This window comes from Eptesicus fuscus, chromosome 8, assembly GCF_027574615.1.
Source record: "Eptesicus fuscus isolate TK198812 chromosome 8, DD_ASM_mEF_20220401, whole genome shotgun sequence".
NCBI classification, from domain to species: domain Eukaryota; kingdom Metazoa; phylum Chordata; class Mammalia; order Chiroptera; family Vespertilionidae; genus Eptesicus; species Eptesicus fuscus.
Window position 1 is genome coordinate 87316180 of NC_072480.1, and position 21284 is coordinate 87337463.

The window sequence follows — 21284 nt, forward strand, 5'->3', positions numbered from 1 at the left end:
ATTTTATTTGACATTCAGGGATCCAGAAAGAGATGACGGCTCTTCTTCCAGACAGACATGGGGTCAATTAGAACCATGCAGCCTACTCTAGACAGGGAACGGCAGACCCCACCCTGGCCTTTAGCTGCCTCACTGCTAAGCGGGAGAGGGGGGAGGTGGTACAAAAGCACTTTGTAGATCACTTCCAGCTCAAGTGAAACCTATGACAGCATAAATCTTTAGGTCATTACCCGGACAACCAGAGCAGTAGAGAAAGTCTTTAAAACTGGTCTTCAAATATGTACGTTTCCATATTTACATACTATGTATTGAAAAGTAGTGCCTATTTTTTTAATGTATTTTTATTGATTTCAGAGAGGAAGGGAGAGGGAGAGAGAGATAGAAACATCAATGATGAGAGAGAATCATTAATTGGCTGCCTCTTGCACGCCCCCTACTGGGGATCGAGCCCACAACCTAGGCATGGTGCCCTTGACCGGAATCGAACCCGGGGCCCTTCAGTCTACAGGCCGACGCTCTAGTCACTGAGCCAAAACAGCTAGGGCAGCAGTTTTGTTGAAGGAAAGTGAGCAAACTTTTGCAGTAATCTATATTAAATATTTGGGCATTTTCATTCATTGATTTAAAAATATGGAGCATGAGCCCTGGTCGGTGTGGCGCAGTGGTTAGAGTGACAGCCCACAGACCAAAGGGTCTCAGGATCAATTCCCGGTCAAGGGCACGTACCTATTTGCAGGTTTGATCCCAGGAAACGGTAGGAGCACATGCAGGAGGCAACCAATAGATGTGAGAGAGACACGTCAATGTTTCTCTCTCTTTCTCTCTCCCTCCCTCCGTCCCTTCCACTCTCTAAAAATCAATGGAAAAAAATATCTCGGGTGAGAACTGACCAAATAATAATAATAATAATAATAATAATAAATAAAAATATGAAGCACCACTGAAACGCTGTTTCTTGTTTTAACACAGCATTTTAAGAAGAATGGATGTACTTCAAAATAATTTTGGGATAAGTAGCCTACCTTTCCAAGAAAAGAAAAGTTAAGAACTTAACCTTGGCTGGAATATTTCGTGCAAATGGATTTTTACCATACTTGGTTTTCAGAGAAAAAGAATCACAGAAATGGGTGCTAAATATAGACGTAATAAAGCTGAGGGCAAAGTACTTGTGAGATGACACTAACAATTAGCAAAAAAAAAGTGGCATCACCAGCATTAAAATAGGAAATCTGAGCCCATTCTGGGAACACTGTCATGGCCTGCCACAGCCATCAGCCTCCCGGCTGGCCCAGCTCCCCAGCAGAAGGCCCTGGACCCCAGTGGACAGCCTTATAAGGCAACTCTGCTCAGAGGGAAGATAAGAGCAACACGAAGCACTTAACATTTCCAGAGGCCTCTACAAACATTAACTCCTTAATCCTCAGAGAGAGGGAGGAAGAAAGGTACCTGACTAATTACAGCTAATTATGGCAAGGTGCTGGCAGCTTCCCTGGGGGGCCGGGTTCAGCGCCAGGCTCACTTAGGTTTTGTCAGGAACTGAGGAAACGCTTTCCTACTAACAAACAGGGAGGAGGAGGAGAATTTCTCAGCTTTGACAGCAAGTGAAGAACAGACCCCACCCAAGATTCCAATCCTTAGAATTATTAGGACGCCAACTTGAACCGCCTAGGAAAGGGGAAGATGCAGGTGAGGGGCTGGGGTAAAGAGCCGGCACTCAGCAGGAGGTGAGACTTGCTCTCCTCAAGTTGGTTTCCATTTCCAAGGAGGCTCTTAGTACCCATCCTTTTACCTTCACGAATTAATTCAGCAAGTGTGATTATAGTGTAAGAAATAAGACAGCAACCCATTCAGTTTGTAGAGGATTAAGTAGCCCCATTAAACTTTCTTAAAAATTAAGAAAATTTCAATGTAATAGTTATCAAATAATGTTTGCTGAGACTCTACACTGCATGACATATGGCCAGATGCTGGAAATATTAAGAGTAGCAGACTCACACTCACACACACACACACACACACACACACACACACACACACTTTAAGTCACTCAGAATGTAAGATCTGCTAGAATCTGAAGTCCCCACAAAGGCAAGGTGCTTATAGTTTGTTCAATGATTTGCCCTAAACTGCCTACTATGTGCCTAGCACATTGTAATATTATAGGTGGTATATGTATATCATGAGCACAGGTGTTGCTGTTTTTTTGGGGGGGCTAACAAAAATGTTCTAATATTTGAGTAATGAAGTGTACACTTTAGAAGTGTGGATTTTAAGATACCTTATAGAAGGGTGAATTATACCTCAATAAAATAAAATTGTTATTAACAAAAGAACAGGGTATCCTCACAGACTAGCTGTTGGGTTGGGGTTGGGGTTGAGGAGAGAGAGTGCCAGGGGCAGACAGTAGACACGAAGCTTGGAAATGCAGGGAAGGGCTGGATCATGTGGAGCTTTACATTCAGCGAATGAAATCTGGATCTTACCCCTAATTGCTCCACAAAAATGTGGTGGACAGTGCTCTGGACTCTTCAGAGCACTTTCTTACACATCAGATCCTTTGATCAAGGAGCCTCCAGGCAACACCTTTGGAAGAGGAATTTGCCATTAGAATTGAATGGACTAAGGGTGAGTGAAAGTCAGTTGAGGCTCTGAAGGTCTAGAGTCCAGACAGGTGAGATGGGAAAGGCTAGACTGTGGCAAGAAGTCAAAGGCCGCCCAGATTTTCTGAAAGTAGACACACTATATATAACTAGGTGACTCACCTCCTTGAAAAGAAATTGCCACATTACTGATCACTGAGGGCTTAGGCAGGTCCCATATCTCAAATTCCTCTCTCTATGAAGGCAGCATCCTAAGAGCTACTAAGCTCAAGAGACCTCTTGATCTCCTTGGAATAAACTTCTCTGTAGAAAGAGCACTCCAGACTGGCAGTAAGGTTTAGCATAAGATGACAGATTTTGAACTAACTGCGCAGGTTCAAATTCAGGGTTTGCCGTTTATTAGCTGTGACCTAGAGCAAGTTATCCAACTCTCTGAGCCTGAGTTCCTCACCTGTACATTAGGAATAATGGCGGTCAGCACTTAAGTGTGATAGTGTAATGAGGACTAAAACTGTTAACATACACCCACTCATGGGAACAGTGCCTGGAACCAAGTAAACAAAGTCCCCTTTGAAACCCATCAATTATAGTCCCACACGACTATGCCCTTCCTTCAGAGCACTTATCAGTTTGTACGTCTATATTTACTTGTGCTTTTATTTATTATACACTTCCTTACTGCACTGTACGTTCCAGGAAGGTCAAGGACAATGTCTATTTGCTGCCCATTGTATCGCCAGAGCCTAAATACAGTAGGAGCTTAATATCCGTGGGATGACTATATCGCCTAGGAATTATATATTTCGTTTCTAAGGCTAAGCGTCACCATGACTGATAACAGCCGTGCTATTCTGAATAGGCAGAATGAAGACACAAAGAAACAAATGCAGTCATGGCTTCGTCAAGGAAGTGAAGGGGAAATCGTCAAAGAGGGAAATGCTTTCTTGACTCCAGCATGCTAATCCAAACAGCTTGTGTGGCCTTGCAAGCCTCGCTTTAAAAAAACAAAACAGGCAAAAGGCTTAACATGTTGACATTGGGTTCTGCAGGTTGTACAACTGTCACCAATGACAACTGACAAATAAAATTCTTTAAAATATCCTCAAACCTTTACCACTGTCATGCATTAAAAGTCAACAGCCAAATAAGGCTCTCCCTGCCACATAAATATGCCACAACCATTCCTACCTCTAAACCTTTATGACGGTGACACTCTCCTACCACAGTGCCCATTCTTTCAACCTATTTAAACCTTAACAGTTAAGGCCCATCTCTTTCTTCCAAAGAGCCTGTTTTACTCTCATCCACAATGATCTCCCTCTTTGGATGTCTAAGCCCTGTCTAGATTACACAACGCCGTCCATTTACATACGAACTCGGATTGTTTCCCCACTGTTTTCTGTGTTGACTGGGTCCTTCCAAGTAGGCAGGAAAACCGCTTCTCTGTACACACTTCCACATCCCCGCTGAATGGCCAAGACAACAGCGGGCTCACAGCTCACCTTCAGTAAGGACCAATGACTGTACCCCAGGGGCATCTACCTCTTCCCCACTAATCAATGTTCTCTTCACCCACTCCTTGGCCATCTCTCAACTGGAATCTAAGACTCAAGAAAAGAAGGCATGTTTTTATTTTATTTGCAAAAGAGCCTCCAGTTCCTTTGAGAAAGGAGCTATCTATATATGTAAAAGGCTAATATGTTAAGTGTCCCACCGTCCGACGAGTAGCTATGATGCGCACTGACCACCAGGGGGCAGACGCTTAATGCAGGAGCTGCCGTGATGTGCACTGGCCATTTACAGAGAAACGGCACCGCAGACCTGGAGCCCACAAAGCAACACACTCGGCTTCCCCCAAGTGGGACACAGGCCCCCACCACCACCCCGGAGCAACACCCCACCAAATCGCAGCCAATGCTGCTGAGACCCCATGGCACAAAATGCGGCCCACAGCCCAGCCCGGCCCAGAAACAGTCGCTGTGGGTGCCGGGTAATGACGGCACGTAGCAATGCCTGGCTTCCTCTCCCTAGCGACTAGCCTCCTTACAGTTTCTTCAGCCCAGGGAAAGGACTTGCTTCATAGCCAGATGGAAACATTTCACACTTTAACCAAATGTCTGTGAAGCGTTTTCCCGCGCCTCATCTCATTTGATCCTCACAGAAGTGGGATAGGAGACTCAGTGGAATCCTATTTTCTTTTCATTAGCCAGAAAATGGAGATTTAGAAAGCTTAGAAACTTGACCCGACTGAAAAGAAGTAAGAAATGGTAGACCTTGAAAATGACTTCAGGTTTTCTCATTGCGCAGAATATAATCAAACACTGCTCCAGTTAAATATTTCACCTTTGTTCTCCCTGCGTGATCTACAATAATAAGGTGCTTTGTGTTGCTGACAATTACCTGAAAGAGAAGTTGGGGTTCTTCACCGGGCTGGAAAAAGTTTAGCTAAATCAGAAAGCAGGTCTAATTAAGCAAGTATGTTCTATATCTATAAAAGGCTAAGTTGACTCAGGCATGTGCGATACATATAAAGCTCTCGCTGATACCAATCGCACACGTATGTTTCGATCGGTCATTGTCGACTGTGAATTTGGTTGACACTTCTATTATAGAGAAAGGGCGAATAGCAATATTAAAATATTTCTTCTAATCAATTTCCTTTCAATGTGCACGGATTTGTGCACCGGGCCACTAGTGTGCCCATAAATTCGATATTATTTCATGACTTCAATGGAAATTTACCTTGTTAAACACTAAATGAGATGCAAATTCCACTCATATGCAACAGTCAGGATGAGTCAAGACTGAGGTTTCTATTACATCTGCTCACTTCCTAGAGTCACACTCTCAGAACATGTGTGTAGGCTTTGTGGAGGGTGTGTGCTCTGCAGGAATGTTCTGTTAACAATTAAGGAGGCCTTGAGGGCTGGGGTTAATGGTGATTGCCCTGCCCACATGGGGAGACCTTAGCTCCACTCCTCAGACAGTCTTTGGCTCTTGGTATGTTGTGGGCATTCACAGTGAAAAGCCCCTTGGGGGAGGATGAGAACGCCCCAATAGTCGGCTGTTCAGACACAAGAACACTTTTGGCAGCTCCTACACTGGAGCTCCAGCCCTCCTCCTCCATTCACTGGGGAGGAGAAGAAACATTTTCACTGGTATTGCACTGCAGGGTCCACACCTTTGTTTTAACTGTATCCATAAAAGTTCCTTCCAGGGACGTAACTGGCTAGCTGTCCACCAAAACTTATGTCCAACTGACCCACGTTTCTAAGAGTGTCTCTACCCTCATCTCAAGAGCAAACCAATCAGTGACCAGAGAAGTGGAGAGGTAAGGATAGATCCAGCAGTTCTGACACGTTCCCACAATGTAACATCTCTGAAATGGGACTGAATCTGACAATACAGATAGTGTTGGTAGCTCCCCTGACAAATGCTGGAACTGCCTCGATGAAATGCTGTACATGCACACAGAACACCCAAGGTACTGGTCATCGCCAGTCGTGACGTTTATAGCCAGCAATGTCTATCAAGGACTTAATGTACAAGATCACAAAATCAACACTCTCATGTTCAATGAACTCAGGAATGACATCTCCAGAAATTACCCACTAAACATCTGGCACCTACAGCAGTACCTGAATCAACTGGACAATGTCTTCAAATGGGATTTTTAAAAAGTCAACATGTAAGATCCAGATGTTGTACAGATCAGAATCAGACTGGGATATTAATTCCGAATCACAGATAGCATACAAAGGGGAACAACTCCACAGTGAAGAGCTACCCTTGAAATGTTTTTTAAACTGCAGTGTCAGGGGATCTAGGAAAATGGGCCTGCTGAAGCTGTTGGTGGGAGTTAAGTTAGTACAGTGCCTCTACAGAAGATTTGGCAATAAACAGCTTCTGCCTTAAGAAAGAATGTATGCCCTTTGACCTAGAAATTCCACTTCTAAAAGTTTAAGCAGAGGAAATCACTATGGTGCACACACGGATTTAGCTAGAAGGACGTACAGACACTGTTTATATCACAAAGCTGGAAACAAGCTACACAATCAATAATATCCACTGTCACGCAAAGATGTTCATAACATTGTCAACCGAAAAAAAAGTCAAATGTAAACATTATCATAGCACGAGCTCATCTTTGTTAAAATAGAGGGGTGGGTGTTTGTGTGTGTATGTACACAGAGAAAAGGGCTTTAAAAAGATACACACCAGTGTTAACACTGGTTGTGAAGAAAGGCATTGTAGAACCGTGTATTTATTTTTTGTTTACCTCTTTTTTCTGGGGGGAGAGGGGAGGAGAGGGAGGAGAATTAATGTAGGTGGATTTATTTGCCAAAAAGGAAAAAAAAAATTTTTTGTTTTGAAAAACAAAACAACACACAAAAAAGTGAAAAACTTGGGCACAATGTGATCCAATTAGGTAAACAAATGGCTTGGGAATTTTTGTAGTCTCAATCCTAAAAAACAAATAAATTAAGAATCCAATGGATTTATTATTTTCTTTTAATCTCTAAAATAGAACACATTACTACCCTTCCTTTGAGAAACTCTGGGAGAAAGGACCCACAGACTTGAGTGCAAAACAGGATGTAAAATATGCAAACATCTCCCAAGAGATCATCTCTGCTGCACAAGGAGTCTGTGCTGCAGCCCCCTGCTATAGGAGTGGGCAATGCCCAGTGACAGCAGCTACCAAAAACTGTGTTAATCTCCCAGAGCTTCCCTTACAATATTTCCCTATCCCATCTCTCTAAGAGAAATTTCCTAATTCATATGACCGCAAACTCATCCATTAGGGGTAGGGAGGAAGGTGAGGTATTTATGGCAGGCTTCCCAAGCAACATGATTGCAAATTCAATTTGAAAAATATAATGCTTATTAGGTTTGTGGAGAGATTTCGGAGAGCACTGGAGTGAGTGGGGGGACCCAGATCAAACAGCTGGACCTCTATGCCTGGGTCTCCCGCACCGAGCGGCACCCAAGTTACGCCTGGACTGACCTCCTCAGTGAATAAGGAAAAACAACCCTTTGTAGGTAACTTTAGGATGAGCTCACACCAGTAGGATTTCTCTGTATAATCATGACCCATGATTTACAACAATAGAAGTAAGAGTCATTTTTAGGTTGAAGAAAGGCCTTAAGGGTGTTTTGAAAGGGAGAGGAAGAGGCAGTTAATAGTTAAAACTTCTCCAAGTATATTTGCCAAAACCAGAAACTCATAATATTCCAAGCCCCACAAGCACTTCTGAGGCTTTGCTCCCTCCCCACTGACTTGTTTTTTGTTTTGAAGATGGAGGAGTCAGTAGGTTGGGTGCACTATGACCAAATGGCAACAGATGCGGGTCTTGCAAAGGGCAAGATGCTTCCCTTTGATCTAAGAACACGAAGAGAATGGACAAACATTTCCGACCAGGACATTTTCCCTGGGATTCAAGGTTTACCCGTAGCTGCACGAATGTGAAGAGCTATAGGCAAAAGCTGCTCTTCCACCCAGTAAAACCAGACACACGCCATTCCTAAACCCATCAAAACTACAAACGAACCTACAGACAACATGACAATTGGGAATGCTTGGAAGGCTGAGGCAGAAACGATCATCAATGCAAAGCATTTTAGTGCCATATATTGCACAGTTCTAAGCAGCTTAATGTGGTGCTTATCACTCGTGTTTTATTTTCTCTATAAAAATTCAAGTGGTGTGTTACATAGATAATAACTGGGAAACAACTGATACCTTAAATAAAAAAAAAGTATGCCAAATGTACACTGTATATACTAGTAAGCCTCCAAACAAATCTTAATCAATGTCTATTTCAACATCTGTAAATTAATAACACGACAACAGTAACCTTTCTCAAAAGTTTATGTGGCATGAAAATGAGAAAATCTACCAACACGTCGGACACTGGAATTTTCAATGAGAATAATTTTTCCCTGGACACCTTGCAATTATCAATGATCACATCTCTTTTAAACAATAAGGCATATTTCAAGTACAGTCTTCCACGATATTTAATGCACATGCTGGGATCTGAGCATCAGCTTTAATCTTCCTCTGTTCAGTAGCTGGTGCTGTGAAGTAAGTAAACCAACTTCTTTACCCCCAACACACAGTATCCAACAGATACATCAGCAGGCCTTTCTAAAACTGTAGTTACAATGTAAAGCCTAAAAATAGTGGTGTAATCATGTGTTTTCTTTGAGAAGATGTTTGTCTTTTCAAGTGTTCTGAAAATGTAGGTAAACCACAAAACCGTTTTCAACAAAATGTGTATTTCTAATTATTAGTGGGAAGATTTATATTCCTGGAGTGGGGGCAAAGTCATTTTGATAAGACAACTACTTCCCTAGCAATATACGTAAATTCAGGATCCTGCTGTACAAAGACGGATACAGAGACCAGTCACTTCCCAGTGAAGACAGGAAGCTATCCCTAAGTTGGGGCGAGGCCTGGCAGTTCCTAGTTCATCTGGGCCAACTATCCCACATGATTATGAACACTTCCTCCCCCTGCCCCCGCCCCCGCCCCCATAGTTAGGAGAGAAGGAGGAGGCAGAAGTCACTCCTACTATCCAGGTTGTCTGTTGAGATTTAGAAAAATAAAGACAGTAGTTAACAGTTTTTCAAATCTTTGATTTATTTATAGGGTATTTATTAGCAAATCACAACGCCCCATTTTTTACTTATGGAGAAACAGATCATACAAAATCTCCTCCTCCCTCCATTCCATATTTCTGCATTTTGCTGGTGATGGGTTTTTTCAAGCGAAGCCTGAAAGCCAAGGTTAAAGCTAAATGTCACAGTGGGTATAATTCTGCCCAACCTGGCTCCTTCTTGCCTTTTTGGGGTTTAACACCCTCCTGAAGAACTTCCCTGGTGCTCACGGCTGGTACCGCCTGGCACCTGGGCCCTTGGGAGAAAAGGCAGGGAAGGAATCTTCTCCTCCGTCTCCTCCCCCACCAGAATGGCTAAAGCAGAGATTAATCTCCTAGCTCTGGTTCTCTGCATAATCCTCCTCAAAACACAAAGATGCAGGATGGGACTTAAAGAATCCCTTTGTTTAGCGACGGCCATTTCCGGCCCTTAGTGCACACCCAGAAACTCCTACCCATTTCTCAAGGAGAGGCACTGACTTAGTAAAAAACAAAACAAAGTTCAGGCTTCACACCATTCTCCTCCAAACAGCCTATCCCTCCGCCCAGGTGGATGCTGGCCGGTGTGCTCAGAATCACCTCGGGGAATGGGAAGTGGAATAAGTGGGCAATGGGAGTGAAGTTACAGTTCTTTTCACGCACAGCAGGCCTTGTCTGTCCAATCCCTACATTTTAGTTTAGGAAACAGAGGCTTCACTGACTTGTCAAAGGTAAAACAGCTGAAATGACTTGTCCTGAGTCTCTGAGAAAAGGAGAGAGAATTGTAAGAAAACAATTTAAAAAACGAATGAAGAGTACTGATGATTTGGTCAAGAACTAACTAGTGTAAGGACTTATGTGCCATTGGTTCTAACCCTCTCAGACAATGGATGACTGTGAGGTTTAAAAAGTTTGCTCAAGGTCATGTACTGTGACATGAATGCCACAAATGAGGCTTATCCAATGGCCTGCGTTTCCATGAGTGCATCAGTGTGCTCAACAGGCAGTCCGATGACCAAAGGAATAGAGACCTACATTTCTTTCATCCTGAAATGTCATCGGTTCTGCTTTACAATGAATACCAAGGGCTCCTGAGTCTGTGGGCCTGCCCAGTGAGTGTGAACTGTGCCGGTGAGGTGCCTCCATAAAGGCTCACAAAACCCAGATTAGACGCTCCCTCCAGGCTACCCATACAGGTGCTTGAGGGCTGGATTTGTCCAGCTAAAGCCTACATTATCCCGGGCTACGTGCCTTTCTACTTTGTAGGCAAACGGAGGGAGAGAAAACACTGTTGAGCTTGAGGCTAGACTAAATCATAGGACACAGTGTGTTAAGTCTATCTCCAAATCAATTCCACCTGGGTTACTAACATTAACCCTTTGCAACCCAGCAGTCACATCTGCAAAACAGGAATCAAAGTCACCCTGCCTACTTTTACTCATCACCCCGTCCCAGGCCCACATTTCACTCCTGGCTCCGTGAAATTATGCGCTAGGTCTCCATTCTAACTGGGCAAAGGGCAGGAAGATTCCTTGATGTGTGAAAAACTGTGCATAACCCCTAAGCAACCCTCTTCCTCCACAAGGGATCTATTACTTACCCTCCCAAATTTCTGGTCTAAAAGCTGCGATAATTATACTTTCCGATGTAATTAAGTGGAGATGGGGATCCAGAAATGATCCCCTTGAAGGCAGTATTAATTAAAATTTAATCTAAAAACTGCTGGAAAAAGGTTTATGATGCTGTGGTGTATTGTACAGGCTTGAGTTTGACAGGTTGGTTTGTATTCTAGTTATTTTAAAAAAAAAAAGATTACCGAGCAGTTTCAGGTATTGGGGGTTAAAGGGCCTTAAGACAGAGGTCCCTTCGGCCATGGAGTCACATTCCAGGAGTGTAAGACAAATGAGTACACAGGTAATGTCAGTGACTAAGAAGCACTATCCGGAAAAAAAGTGGAGGGATGTAATAGTGGTTTGGAAAGTGGGGTTACTTTAAATTTGGAGGTCAAAGGTCTCTCTGGGTGACATCTGAACTGAGATCCGAATGAATGACAAGGAAGAGGCTGCCCTGTAAACATCTGGGTGTAGGGTGGAAGAGCGAGCACAAAGGCCCTGAGGCAGAAACAAGTTTGGCAAGTTGGAGGGACCTAAACAAGGCCCAAGCAGCCGAGGCATAATGAAGGCGTCTGTGATTCCTGGAAGATGAGGTCAGAGACCAGCAGGGCCCGGTCACATGCACCACTGGAGAAATTTTAAGCTTCTACCCACCAGCTGTAAAACCTTATACAAATGACTTAATATCTCAGAGCCTCAGTTTTCTTACCCCTAAACATGGGATGGTAACACTTCATGTGGTTAAAGTACAATGTTTAAAACAGAGTAGACACTCCTCAGTAAATGCTTAATGAATGAATGTGCAAAAAATAAAAAATAAATCCACAAACGCTTTTACAAATCTGATTGTATTTGGATATGTACCTGATCTTCAACTCTCCCTTCAATTCATTTTCTTACACATTAAGTGGGACTGAAAAGGAGATCTGAGCAACAAAAATGGTCTCGGCATCAGTTAGCTCTAACAAGTCTTTTGCTCATTAATGGGAAAATGTTTCAAGATCCTGGAAAAGGAGGAAGTGGGTTTCGGAAAGTAGAGAGGGGAGAAGGCAGAATAGGAACACAAGGATTTGGCCTAGCGGTGGCTGACTGCACTCAGGCCGCTCCGGGTTCTTTCTACTGATTAGCAAGGCCCTGGGGAGAAGCAATTAACCATGTTTTCAGTCCTCTGTCACCCAGCATCCCAGGGCAGGCACAGGACGGAAGAGAGTATGAGAGAGAGAGAGAGAGAGAGAGTATGAGAGAGAGAGAGAGTATGAGAGAGAGAGAGAGAGAGAGAGAGAGAGAGAGAATGAGAGAGAGAGAGAGAGAGAGAGAGAGAGAGAGAGAGAGAGAGAATGAGAGAGAGAGAGAGAGAGAGAGAGAGAGAGAGAGAGAGAGTGTGTGTGTGTGTGTGTGTGTGTGTGTGTGTGTGTGTGTCCCGGTCCGACCGTCCCTCCCCTCAACCCCAAAACACTTCCTGCTGGCTTAGAGGGATACTGTATTGAAAAACAGATGCCTCTTTGGAAACTCACACATTTTAAGTCCTGTAAATCACACATGCTGGGGAAAGTAATTACACTGTTGCAGCACTTCCCCTGCTAGCACAAAGGAAATTCTGGTACTTCTGTAATAAGATAGCACTTTCTATGCAGTACCTTCTCTCTTGAGGCCCCAACTCTCCATCCTCTAGGTGAGCATAGGAGAGATTTTCACAAAACTGGATCCTGGGGGTTCCAGGAAAAAGATTATTTTTTAATCTTTGAGATTTCGCTTAGAATAATGTTGGCCACCTGCCAGCATACCTACCTGGTGACATAATTCAGGAAGAGCAAAAGGAATGTCATTTAAAAATCAACTCATGAGAAATAAAGGTTAATTCAAAGTAGAAACTGGCCTCCCACTTGTTTTCAAGGGTTGGTGAGATACACCCCAATTTTGAGACACCCAGATTTCTCGCACCTTTGTCAAATCCAAGGGGCTGGGAGGATTGAGCAAGGCGGCTACGGTTATGGCCCTTAGCATTTACATTTGTATAACAATGCTGTATTACAGCCCGGAATTTTGAGCTCATCTTCCTGGTGTGATTGGCATTTATTACTGCTATTTCCTTTTTCTCCACTATTCTACATAATATATGCATCATAATGGTTACAGTGGAGTTAAAACCTATGAGAAACACAAATGCAGGCAGGTTGTTGTCTTCCATTCCCAGGCTCTCTTTTTTTCTTTCTCCACCAGCAGACCCTTAGAGAGCAGAAAAGGCAGCATACTGAAAATGGGGCCCACAGAAGAGGCGACTTAGGTCTCTGGCCAAAGGCTCATTTTGCTATTTCACCTTCTCCTCCCCCAAATGAAGTCAAAAAAGAACAAAGCAACTCGGGGAAATTTTTTTCTTAGAAAAACACTCAAGACTCTCCAAGCTGTCCGTCTACCTGTACTTTGTAAGCCCACCCACAAATGTTTAGGTAGCTTGACCTTTCCCTTCTAGGCACAGGGTGTGCTGCGGCGGGTGGGGGGGTGCGGGGGCGGGATAGGGAGGGAGTGTGAAAGCCTGGGAGTTAACTGAAAATTTTAGAGGAGAACAATTTCCAGTGACTATGGATGAAAGCAAAAAAAAAAAAAAAAGTGCATGAGAAATACTATAGAAACCTAGATTTTTCTAAGCTCCTCCCTATCCAAGCTTTCAAATGGATTCAGTATACCAAACACTACTAGGTGATAATTAAGCAGACTATACATAATACATTTTTGTATTTCTACATTACAGAATGCTTTTAACATTTTTGCTTTAATTTTCCCCAAGTCCTCCCCCTCTCCCCAAACACTTTTTTGCATAGATAAAAACTTAAGTAAAATTTATTTCTCTTTTGTTGCCTACCCACACGGGCTTCCTAGAAAACAGAGTCCTGGCATCTCTCTCCAATTTTCTGGGCACTCGCACTCACACTGCCCGCCGGTTCTTGAACCGTTCTGAAAATCGCTTTTCAAAATCAAATCTCTGCATCTCCAAACCAACATCTTCATCGCCTACTTGCCTCCTTTTCTGCCCCTTTCAGCCTCCCTATTTTCTCTTTCTACAAATACAGCCACTATTTTAGCTAGTCGTCCACTGGGGAAACCCGAGAGGCTTCCCAGATGCAGCTCGTCTCTTCCGTGAATCTGACAGTTGTTGAGGCCCCTGAACACCTCTGTGTCTCTGCTTCAGTGGCCACTCCAAAACGTGCTGCCTCCCCTTTCCCACTGGAACGTTCCAGAATGCCAGGTCTCTCCTACATAGCAGCCCAGATCCCATCACAAGATAAAGTCTGACTCCCGGAATGAAAGGCCAGCTCCTCCATCATCTCCCCTCTGAAGCCTCCCAGACTCTCCCTTCCTCTCCTGCTGGGCCTTGCTTGCTGTCTCCAAAAAGGATCCTTTTTAAAAAGCCCCTGTATTTTGATATAGGCCAATCTTTCTCCCACTGTCTCAACCCTTTCCTCATCTGACTAAATCTTTAACTGAGACATAGCTCAACTGTCACCTCTTGTCAAAGCTTTCCTTGACACAGCTCCATCACCCTCTCCTCCTTGTAGTGTGCGCTGTGTCCTGCTTTAACATGGTGCTTTATTACACCTGTCTGTTTACAAGGGCAATCACCCCTAAACTGGGAGGATTACCTCTCAGAGGCCTTGGCACCCCCAGAATCTGCACATCACCCCCGTTACTCAGTCTCTCAGTGGCTCCCTATAAAATGAGGTTCATCATCATGGCAGTACCCACATCAACTTGTTGTGAGGATGAAACAATGTTAATACACATCAATTGCTTGGCCATTACTTGACACAAAGCAAATATTCAAAAGTTAACAACCATTTCGTGGGTGAATGGATTAAAAGAGTTCGGAAAATTTCATAGGATCAAATATTCCAGTATTTTCTTGTTTCTGCTACCAGTAAACATGACAAACTGGGCAACTGTATTCTGATAAACTCAAAGATGTGTACTGGTTTTATATGCAGTCAGGCACTCCCCACCCCAAACACACACAATACACTGAAGGTGTTTAACATAGTCTTCCAATACACATTAAAGAGTCATACCCAAGTTATCCCCAGACATCACATAAACTCATCCCCTTCAGGGATGGTATTCTGATACTGACATGGCATCAATTTAAATATCCGGTCCCGGTCTGTCCTGCATGGCCTCAAGCCCACTGAGCCATGCAGATAACTTTTGCTACAGCTATTATTAAGGTTCATTCCCCTCATTCCTTCCGAAGTTTTTTCTTTGACCAAAGCAAGCACTGTTCAAGAGGAACATTTGCATTCCCTTACCCCTATCCCCAGGCAGACACTAAGGTGCCAAGTGAAACTGAACACAAACATTCCGAAGTGGCTGTCACACAGGGCAGGCTTGTTTGGGAACTCAGGGAGCTCTGTGCTCTTCCAGCAAGGCTTCGGGAAGCCCATGTCCGAAGATCAAAGGGAGTTCCGCAGCAGACACCAAATTCTAATGGTGAAAACCCAAATGCACCTCGGACTGAGCGGGCCCACACTGGCGGTGGCTGTTGGAGGGACCAGGCATGCTCACCTGTGAACTCAAATGGAGGCTATTCATGGCAGGTGGAGGAAGTTAATTTCCCAGCTGATCCATCCATGATTGTGGGCAAGGGGTCTCAATCATCAACAGTGGCTGCTTTTTAACAGCTTTCCTATGCAAGGTCATCATCACCAATCCTACCAATAAGGCTATTTTATAAATTATGCATGTATAAAGAAGGGTGTGTGTGCAACTGTGTGCGGTACTTCACTGGTGCTAGGGTACTATCCATGGGTAGGTAGGTGTTGAGTGTTGGGAATACTGTGATAAGATGTCATTGATCTTTAAAAAAAAAAAAACTACAGGAAAGAAGGTAATGCTTCAGGAGTTAAATGAAGATAACAGAAAGCTAAACAGATAACTGGAATTCTGAGGAAAATCATCTCTTTGGGATTGAGTGATGGGATCCTGCAAAAATGAAGGCTGAAACTTGAAAGCAGTTCAGGCAAAATCAAGAGGGAAACAGTGGGAGAAACCAGTGGTTTGCAGAGTGTGTTCAGGCAGTTTTGTCAAGTTTGGGTCTTACTGTGTGGAGAACAGAGCAGCGCTAAAGGAGTTGAGGCTGAGGGAGTCAGAGGACACTGCAATAGGGTGTAGGGATGGATTGAGAAAACAGATGAGAACAAAGAGAGCTGCTCAAGACCACGAAAATGAGCCAGGATAAAGGAGTGAGAAACATTGTGAAGAAAGGCTAGGAGAACAGAAGAGGTCCGATTCCTGCAGCCACACTTGTGAACAAAACTGAACGTAACCAGCCCAATGGTTTCGTGACACCTACAGATAGTGCCAAGAAATGTAATGACATCAACAAAGCACAAGATGTTTTTTGTTCATGTGTTCATTTTAGAAAACCCAGAAAGCACAGAAAAACATCGGAAAGGAAATAAATAAAAATGATCTATAACCCACCAATCTGATCATTATTAGTATTTGACATATGTATTTTTTAAAGAACTGGCATCATATGGTATAGACATTAAAAATCTTTTCTCTTCATTTAATGTTGTAACATTGAGGATTATCCCCTCATTTAAAATGTAGCCAGAAGCAGGAAGAGACAAAATCAGATTCTCCCAGGTAGCCTTCAGAAGGGAGTGTGGCAATGTGGACACATCGCTTCTAAAATTTCTGACCTCCAGAACTGGGAGGAAATACATTTCTGTTGGTTTAAGTCCCCAAAATATTTTTTTCTTCCCCATCCCAACACTGATCACTTTTGTCCTAGCCAAACTATCTATCCCATAAACAAATGCCATTGGAAACAAAGAAGCCTGCACATGAACATGAGGGTTTATCAGGGAAAAACCACCACTGGGAAAATAACAAAAGTGCATGCCATGTTGGCAGTGGTCTTGCAGCATCATTTTACTATGAAGTCACCACATTTCCATCCAACACACTTGTCACCAAATCTATCCTATGACTGAAGTATACGTTTATTGTATTGGATTTGATTTGGAGTAACAGAAACTCCAGATTGGTTAAATTGTATAAAACCATTCTGTACTTTTCCCAAGTCATAATATAGATGAATCTTAACACTCAATGAAAACCTGAGGTTGCCACACCAAATTGACATGGTACCCTTTCTCTGTGCCAATTATAAGAAACAATTTTCTTTGTGGCCCCGATATTTTGGCAAAATTACTAACCACTTTAAAAGAAGGAATGTGAGGTAAAGATTTGTATTAACTTCTGAAAAACTGACTTGACTACGTTGATTTCTGCCCAACATCTGCCAAACATCTTTTTGATCAACATTCCAACACTGCCAAGTTCTTTGCTTTTTTAGATTTAAGTACAAGAAAACTCAGTCAACGCAATTTAGGGAGAAATTACTCTAACACCAGCACCTCAACATAATAAAACACTTTAAAAAATAATCTGTAATCAGCCTAAAAAGTACCCAATGACACAAATAAAACTAAAACCAAATTATATATTTAAGCTTATTTCCCAAAAAGAAATTCCTATTTTGAAAATTCAGTGACCAAAAAGACATTATTTCTACCTATTACTAGATAAAAGAGCTCATATTTAAAACAACTGATAAATAAGTTTACATCATTATTTATATATTAATAAAGTCTGATCAAGTGTAAATTACCAAAGGTGTTTCAGAAAATACTGCCTAGTCCAAAATTAGAGGCAAATTCTAGAAATTACTTTGTTAATTGCATAATGATGTAAGAAATAATCTAATACCCTATATACATAAGCCTTATAACTCTAAGATCCCAGAAAGATTTTGACAACTGGTTTTCCTTGATAGGAACAACTTGCATAGCAATGCACATGTATAGTATAGCCAGATGTGTTATCTCTTACACAGTTGGCTAGCCAAATCTTAAGATTATTTTTTCTCTCTAAGTTTTAAATATTATCCAAAGCAGAAGTCTATGTCCTGCCCAAGTTCTAAAAAAAAACTTCCAAACTTAAAAAGCTGCAAAAAATTCTCCTAAATCCTAGACTGCTCAATCTATACAGTTGTAACCCAATAAGTGTTTTTGCATCAGTTATTTCAGTGTAAGCTCTAGAAGCTGGGATAAAATGTCCAGGAAGAGAAAAGGAACTTATTTTTAAAATAGGGAAAAAATTACTTGGATTCTATAATGTGGCTCAGAGAGGGTAAATTACCCTGATGATCTATGAAATAAACTATTTTCTCTTGATGATTGGACTCTTTTCCCCATCAATTCAACCACCACCAGAAACTACAACAAGACACATTTTTTCCTCTCTTGCCATTATGTGTATATAACATTTTGTTTGTGTGCTGTTTACTGGCGTCCTCAGCTAAGACTTTTAAATGGGTTTGAGGACAAATTGCTGATCGCTGGGTGGGCGGGAAAAGGATCCAGTGTGGTGGTTTTGTATAATGCTGAGCACATTAATGGGACTCACTAAAAACCCTATTTATTTTACTTGTGGCTTTCAGGGTTAGACAAAAGAGGTTAGGAGTTTTTCCAAATCAAAACATAACCCAAACCAGGGAATTAGGGCAAAATTACCTGGATCATTCAGGCCAACTTAACTCACTTTTCCTGAAATTTTAACATTATAAACCCTCTCCCTTCACCTCTTGTACAACTTGAGTTCTGAAATCTTCCTAACTGTCCTCTTTTAAAAAAAATAACAAATACCTTACTAAGACTACGGACACTTCCTTGAGCCACATGCCATTCCCACCTGAAAAGGAACAGTCAGGGCAACAGGACAGATAAAAGGCAGTGACTGTACTGTGATCGCCTGTGATTCTAATTGGACACAACCTCACAGGTACAACACCAAGTACTGTCAGCGGTTAGATTGAGAAAGGTCAAGCAGAAAAATGTGACTTTTCTCTAATTTTATCAAGTTAAGTAGGTTATGATTGGGAATATGCAAACCTCTTTTGCTATCTACACCAAAAGCAAAAAAAAAAAAAAAAAAATTGGTTTGCCCGATTTAACTATTTCTCATTTACAAGTTTTCTCAATTGGATGAACACACAGAAAGATGGTTTCATACAATATAGCTCCACCCTTATAAATAAACAGACTGCCAACCTAATTGAAATAGAAAGGTTTCTGAAGCAAGTATTACAGTGATGTGTTAGGTGAATTAGAAACATGTAGCAATTCTAAAAAAAAGGCAAACTTGTCACTGTTTCTTAAATTTTACTTCAAAGGTAGGGAAAATAAATAGCAAAGCACCCCAGTAAGGTTCAAGAAAAAGTGGAACTTGAAAATGTGAATCTTCATCTCTTTGAAAATGTCTATACTATTGCTTCCTTCACTTGTAGTTAAAAACAAGAATGGAAACAACACTTTTCAAATTAACAGTCTATAGTCAAATAGGCAATTTCCCTCCAGTGAGAAGGCAAGTTTTGGCTTGCAGCAATTCACTTAGGTCACACTACCATATAAGTTTGCATACGCTTAGGTCTCTCCTCTATCTTCCCCATTTAAATAGGTCCCATTTTACAAGTGGACAATGTGCTGATGGCTTACATGTATTTGCTAAATCCTCCACAAAGTCTGACTTCACTATCAGAATTTTAGATTACACACAACACGGTATCTCAGTAATCTTAACACCCTAAAAACTTGAGAAGTTTAGAATCTGTTTCTGTTAACCTTATCTATTCGGATGAATACCTGCAAGAATGCTTTACAGGTCATATCTAGATACATACTCGCTTGCATCTACACGCACTCTCAAGTTCTTTTTAGAATGTTTTAGAACTCAAGTAGGTGGGCTCTTAAAAAGTAGGCGAAACAGATCGCTTCTTGGACCCCAGATACTGTACCTGCATCAACTAGAATACCACCAATATATGGACACAATTCTGAAAGCTGTGTTCAGGAGTTCCCTCCTACCCTCGCTGAATTTTGTTTCTATCAAAGGAGCGCTGCGCAGCCGCAACCTTTTAGTTGTTAGGAGGGACCCCCCACAAGAAATTTAGGCTCAGAAGGCAAAGTCCTATTAAAATAGCTTCGATGATCACTTGGTGAATTGTAAAGTTTTGAGCTCCCCCCCCCCCTACTCCTCAGCACCGCGTCGCCCTAAATTTACAAAACCTAATCTTAACCCAGGTTCGGGGTCTTTGACTCATCAGAGAAGAATGTGGCTCAGGAGTTATCTATTAATCCAAAATGCCTCCGCTGGAAAGATATTTCACCGAGAACTTTCAACGCTGAAAGGGAGGGGGGCAGGGCACAGAAGGTATCTTTTAGGACGAACTTTCCCCGAGTTCTTCCTTAAACCGCACACACAAACACACCCCACAACTGACACCCCCCCACACACACACAACTTCCCGCGCCAGGCGCAGGGCTTGGTCCTGACCCTCCGGGTCCCAGTGACCTGAGGTCACTCTGGAGTCAGTTTTCGATTCCGCTTTTTAAAACCTCGGGGAAACAAAGCTGAGCATTATGCTTACAAAAAGTCTCCGAAAAGTCCTCAAAGTTACGCAATTTTAGGCACGCACCCACAAAAACACACGCTTCGAGGATACACCCTCGCGGGGCCACAGTCCGGGGCCCTTCCCGGCCCCCGCGCCCCGCCGGCCTCTCCCGCACTTCGGAGAGAGCCCGCGCGCGGCCGGCGTCCCAGGTCGTCCCGCCAGCGCACCGAGCCCCCCCCCCCCCCCCCGTACCTCTTCCTCCTGAAGGCTGGCCTCGCTCGGGGTGTTCTCCTCGGCTTTGACGCCGTTGTTCATCTTCCCGGTCCTCCCTCGCCGGGCAGGGCTGGGCGCGGGGCTGGGCGCGGGCGAGCTCGCCCACTCTTCCCTTCCCCGGGCGCGGCGGGCTGTGCCGGGGCAGCGGCGGCTCGGGCTCCCGGGAGCGGCGCGGCGGCGGCGGCGGCGGCGGGCGACTCAGGAAGTGCGAGGGAGACTCCGGGCAGGGCGAGGCGCCGGCGGACCGAGGAGGGACCGAGACAATCAGGACCCGGGCGGGAGACCTGGAGAGCGAGGGCGGGCGCGAGGGAAGGAAGGAAGAAAGGATGGGGCGAGGACGCGCGTTCCAGGAGTGACCCCAGAGAGTTGGGGAGGTGGCCGAGTAGGGGGGCTGGGGGCGGCCGCAGCCCGAGCCTAGCAGCTACTGAGAGGCGGGGGCGAGGGGCGCCCGGAGAGGAGGAGAGGGAGGAGGAGGAGGGGGAGGAGGAGGAGGAGGAGGCGGTGGAGGTGCGGGCCGCGGCTGGGACGCTAGGACGCTGGGACCCGAGAGCCGCGGAGTGCGCGCTCCAGGCAGGCTCTGGGCAGTCCGGGATCCAAGCAGCTCCCTTTCTCTCGCCTTCCTCCCTCCCCGCCCTCCTCCCCTCCCTCTCCTCCTCCTGCCTCCGCCCTCCCAGGCTGGGCAGTTGGCTGTCGCCGGGAGGGACGG

The 21284-nt window shown here is 43.8% G+C and overlaps 1 protein-coding gene across 2 annotated transcripts in view; it reads right to left on the minus strand.

Annotated features, from left to right (window-relative positions):
* Window positions 1-21044, minus strand: part of RBPMS (RNA binding protein, mRNA processing factor) — a 177690-nt gene extending 156646 nt beyond the window's left edge. For both annotated transcript variants that reach the window (XR_008556779.1, XM_054720075.1), the window contains exon 1: window positions 20558-21044. Coding sequence is in view for 1 of the 2 variants with exons in the window: in XM_054720075.1 (XP_054576050.1) it covers window positions 20558-20620 (63 nt within the window). In the remaining variant the exon portion in view is untranslated. The remainder of the gene's footprint in view (window positions 1-20557) is intronic.
* Window positions 21045-21284: the final 240 nt, after the last annotated feature.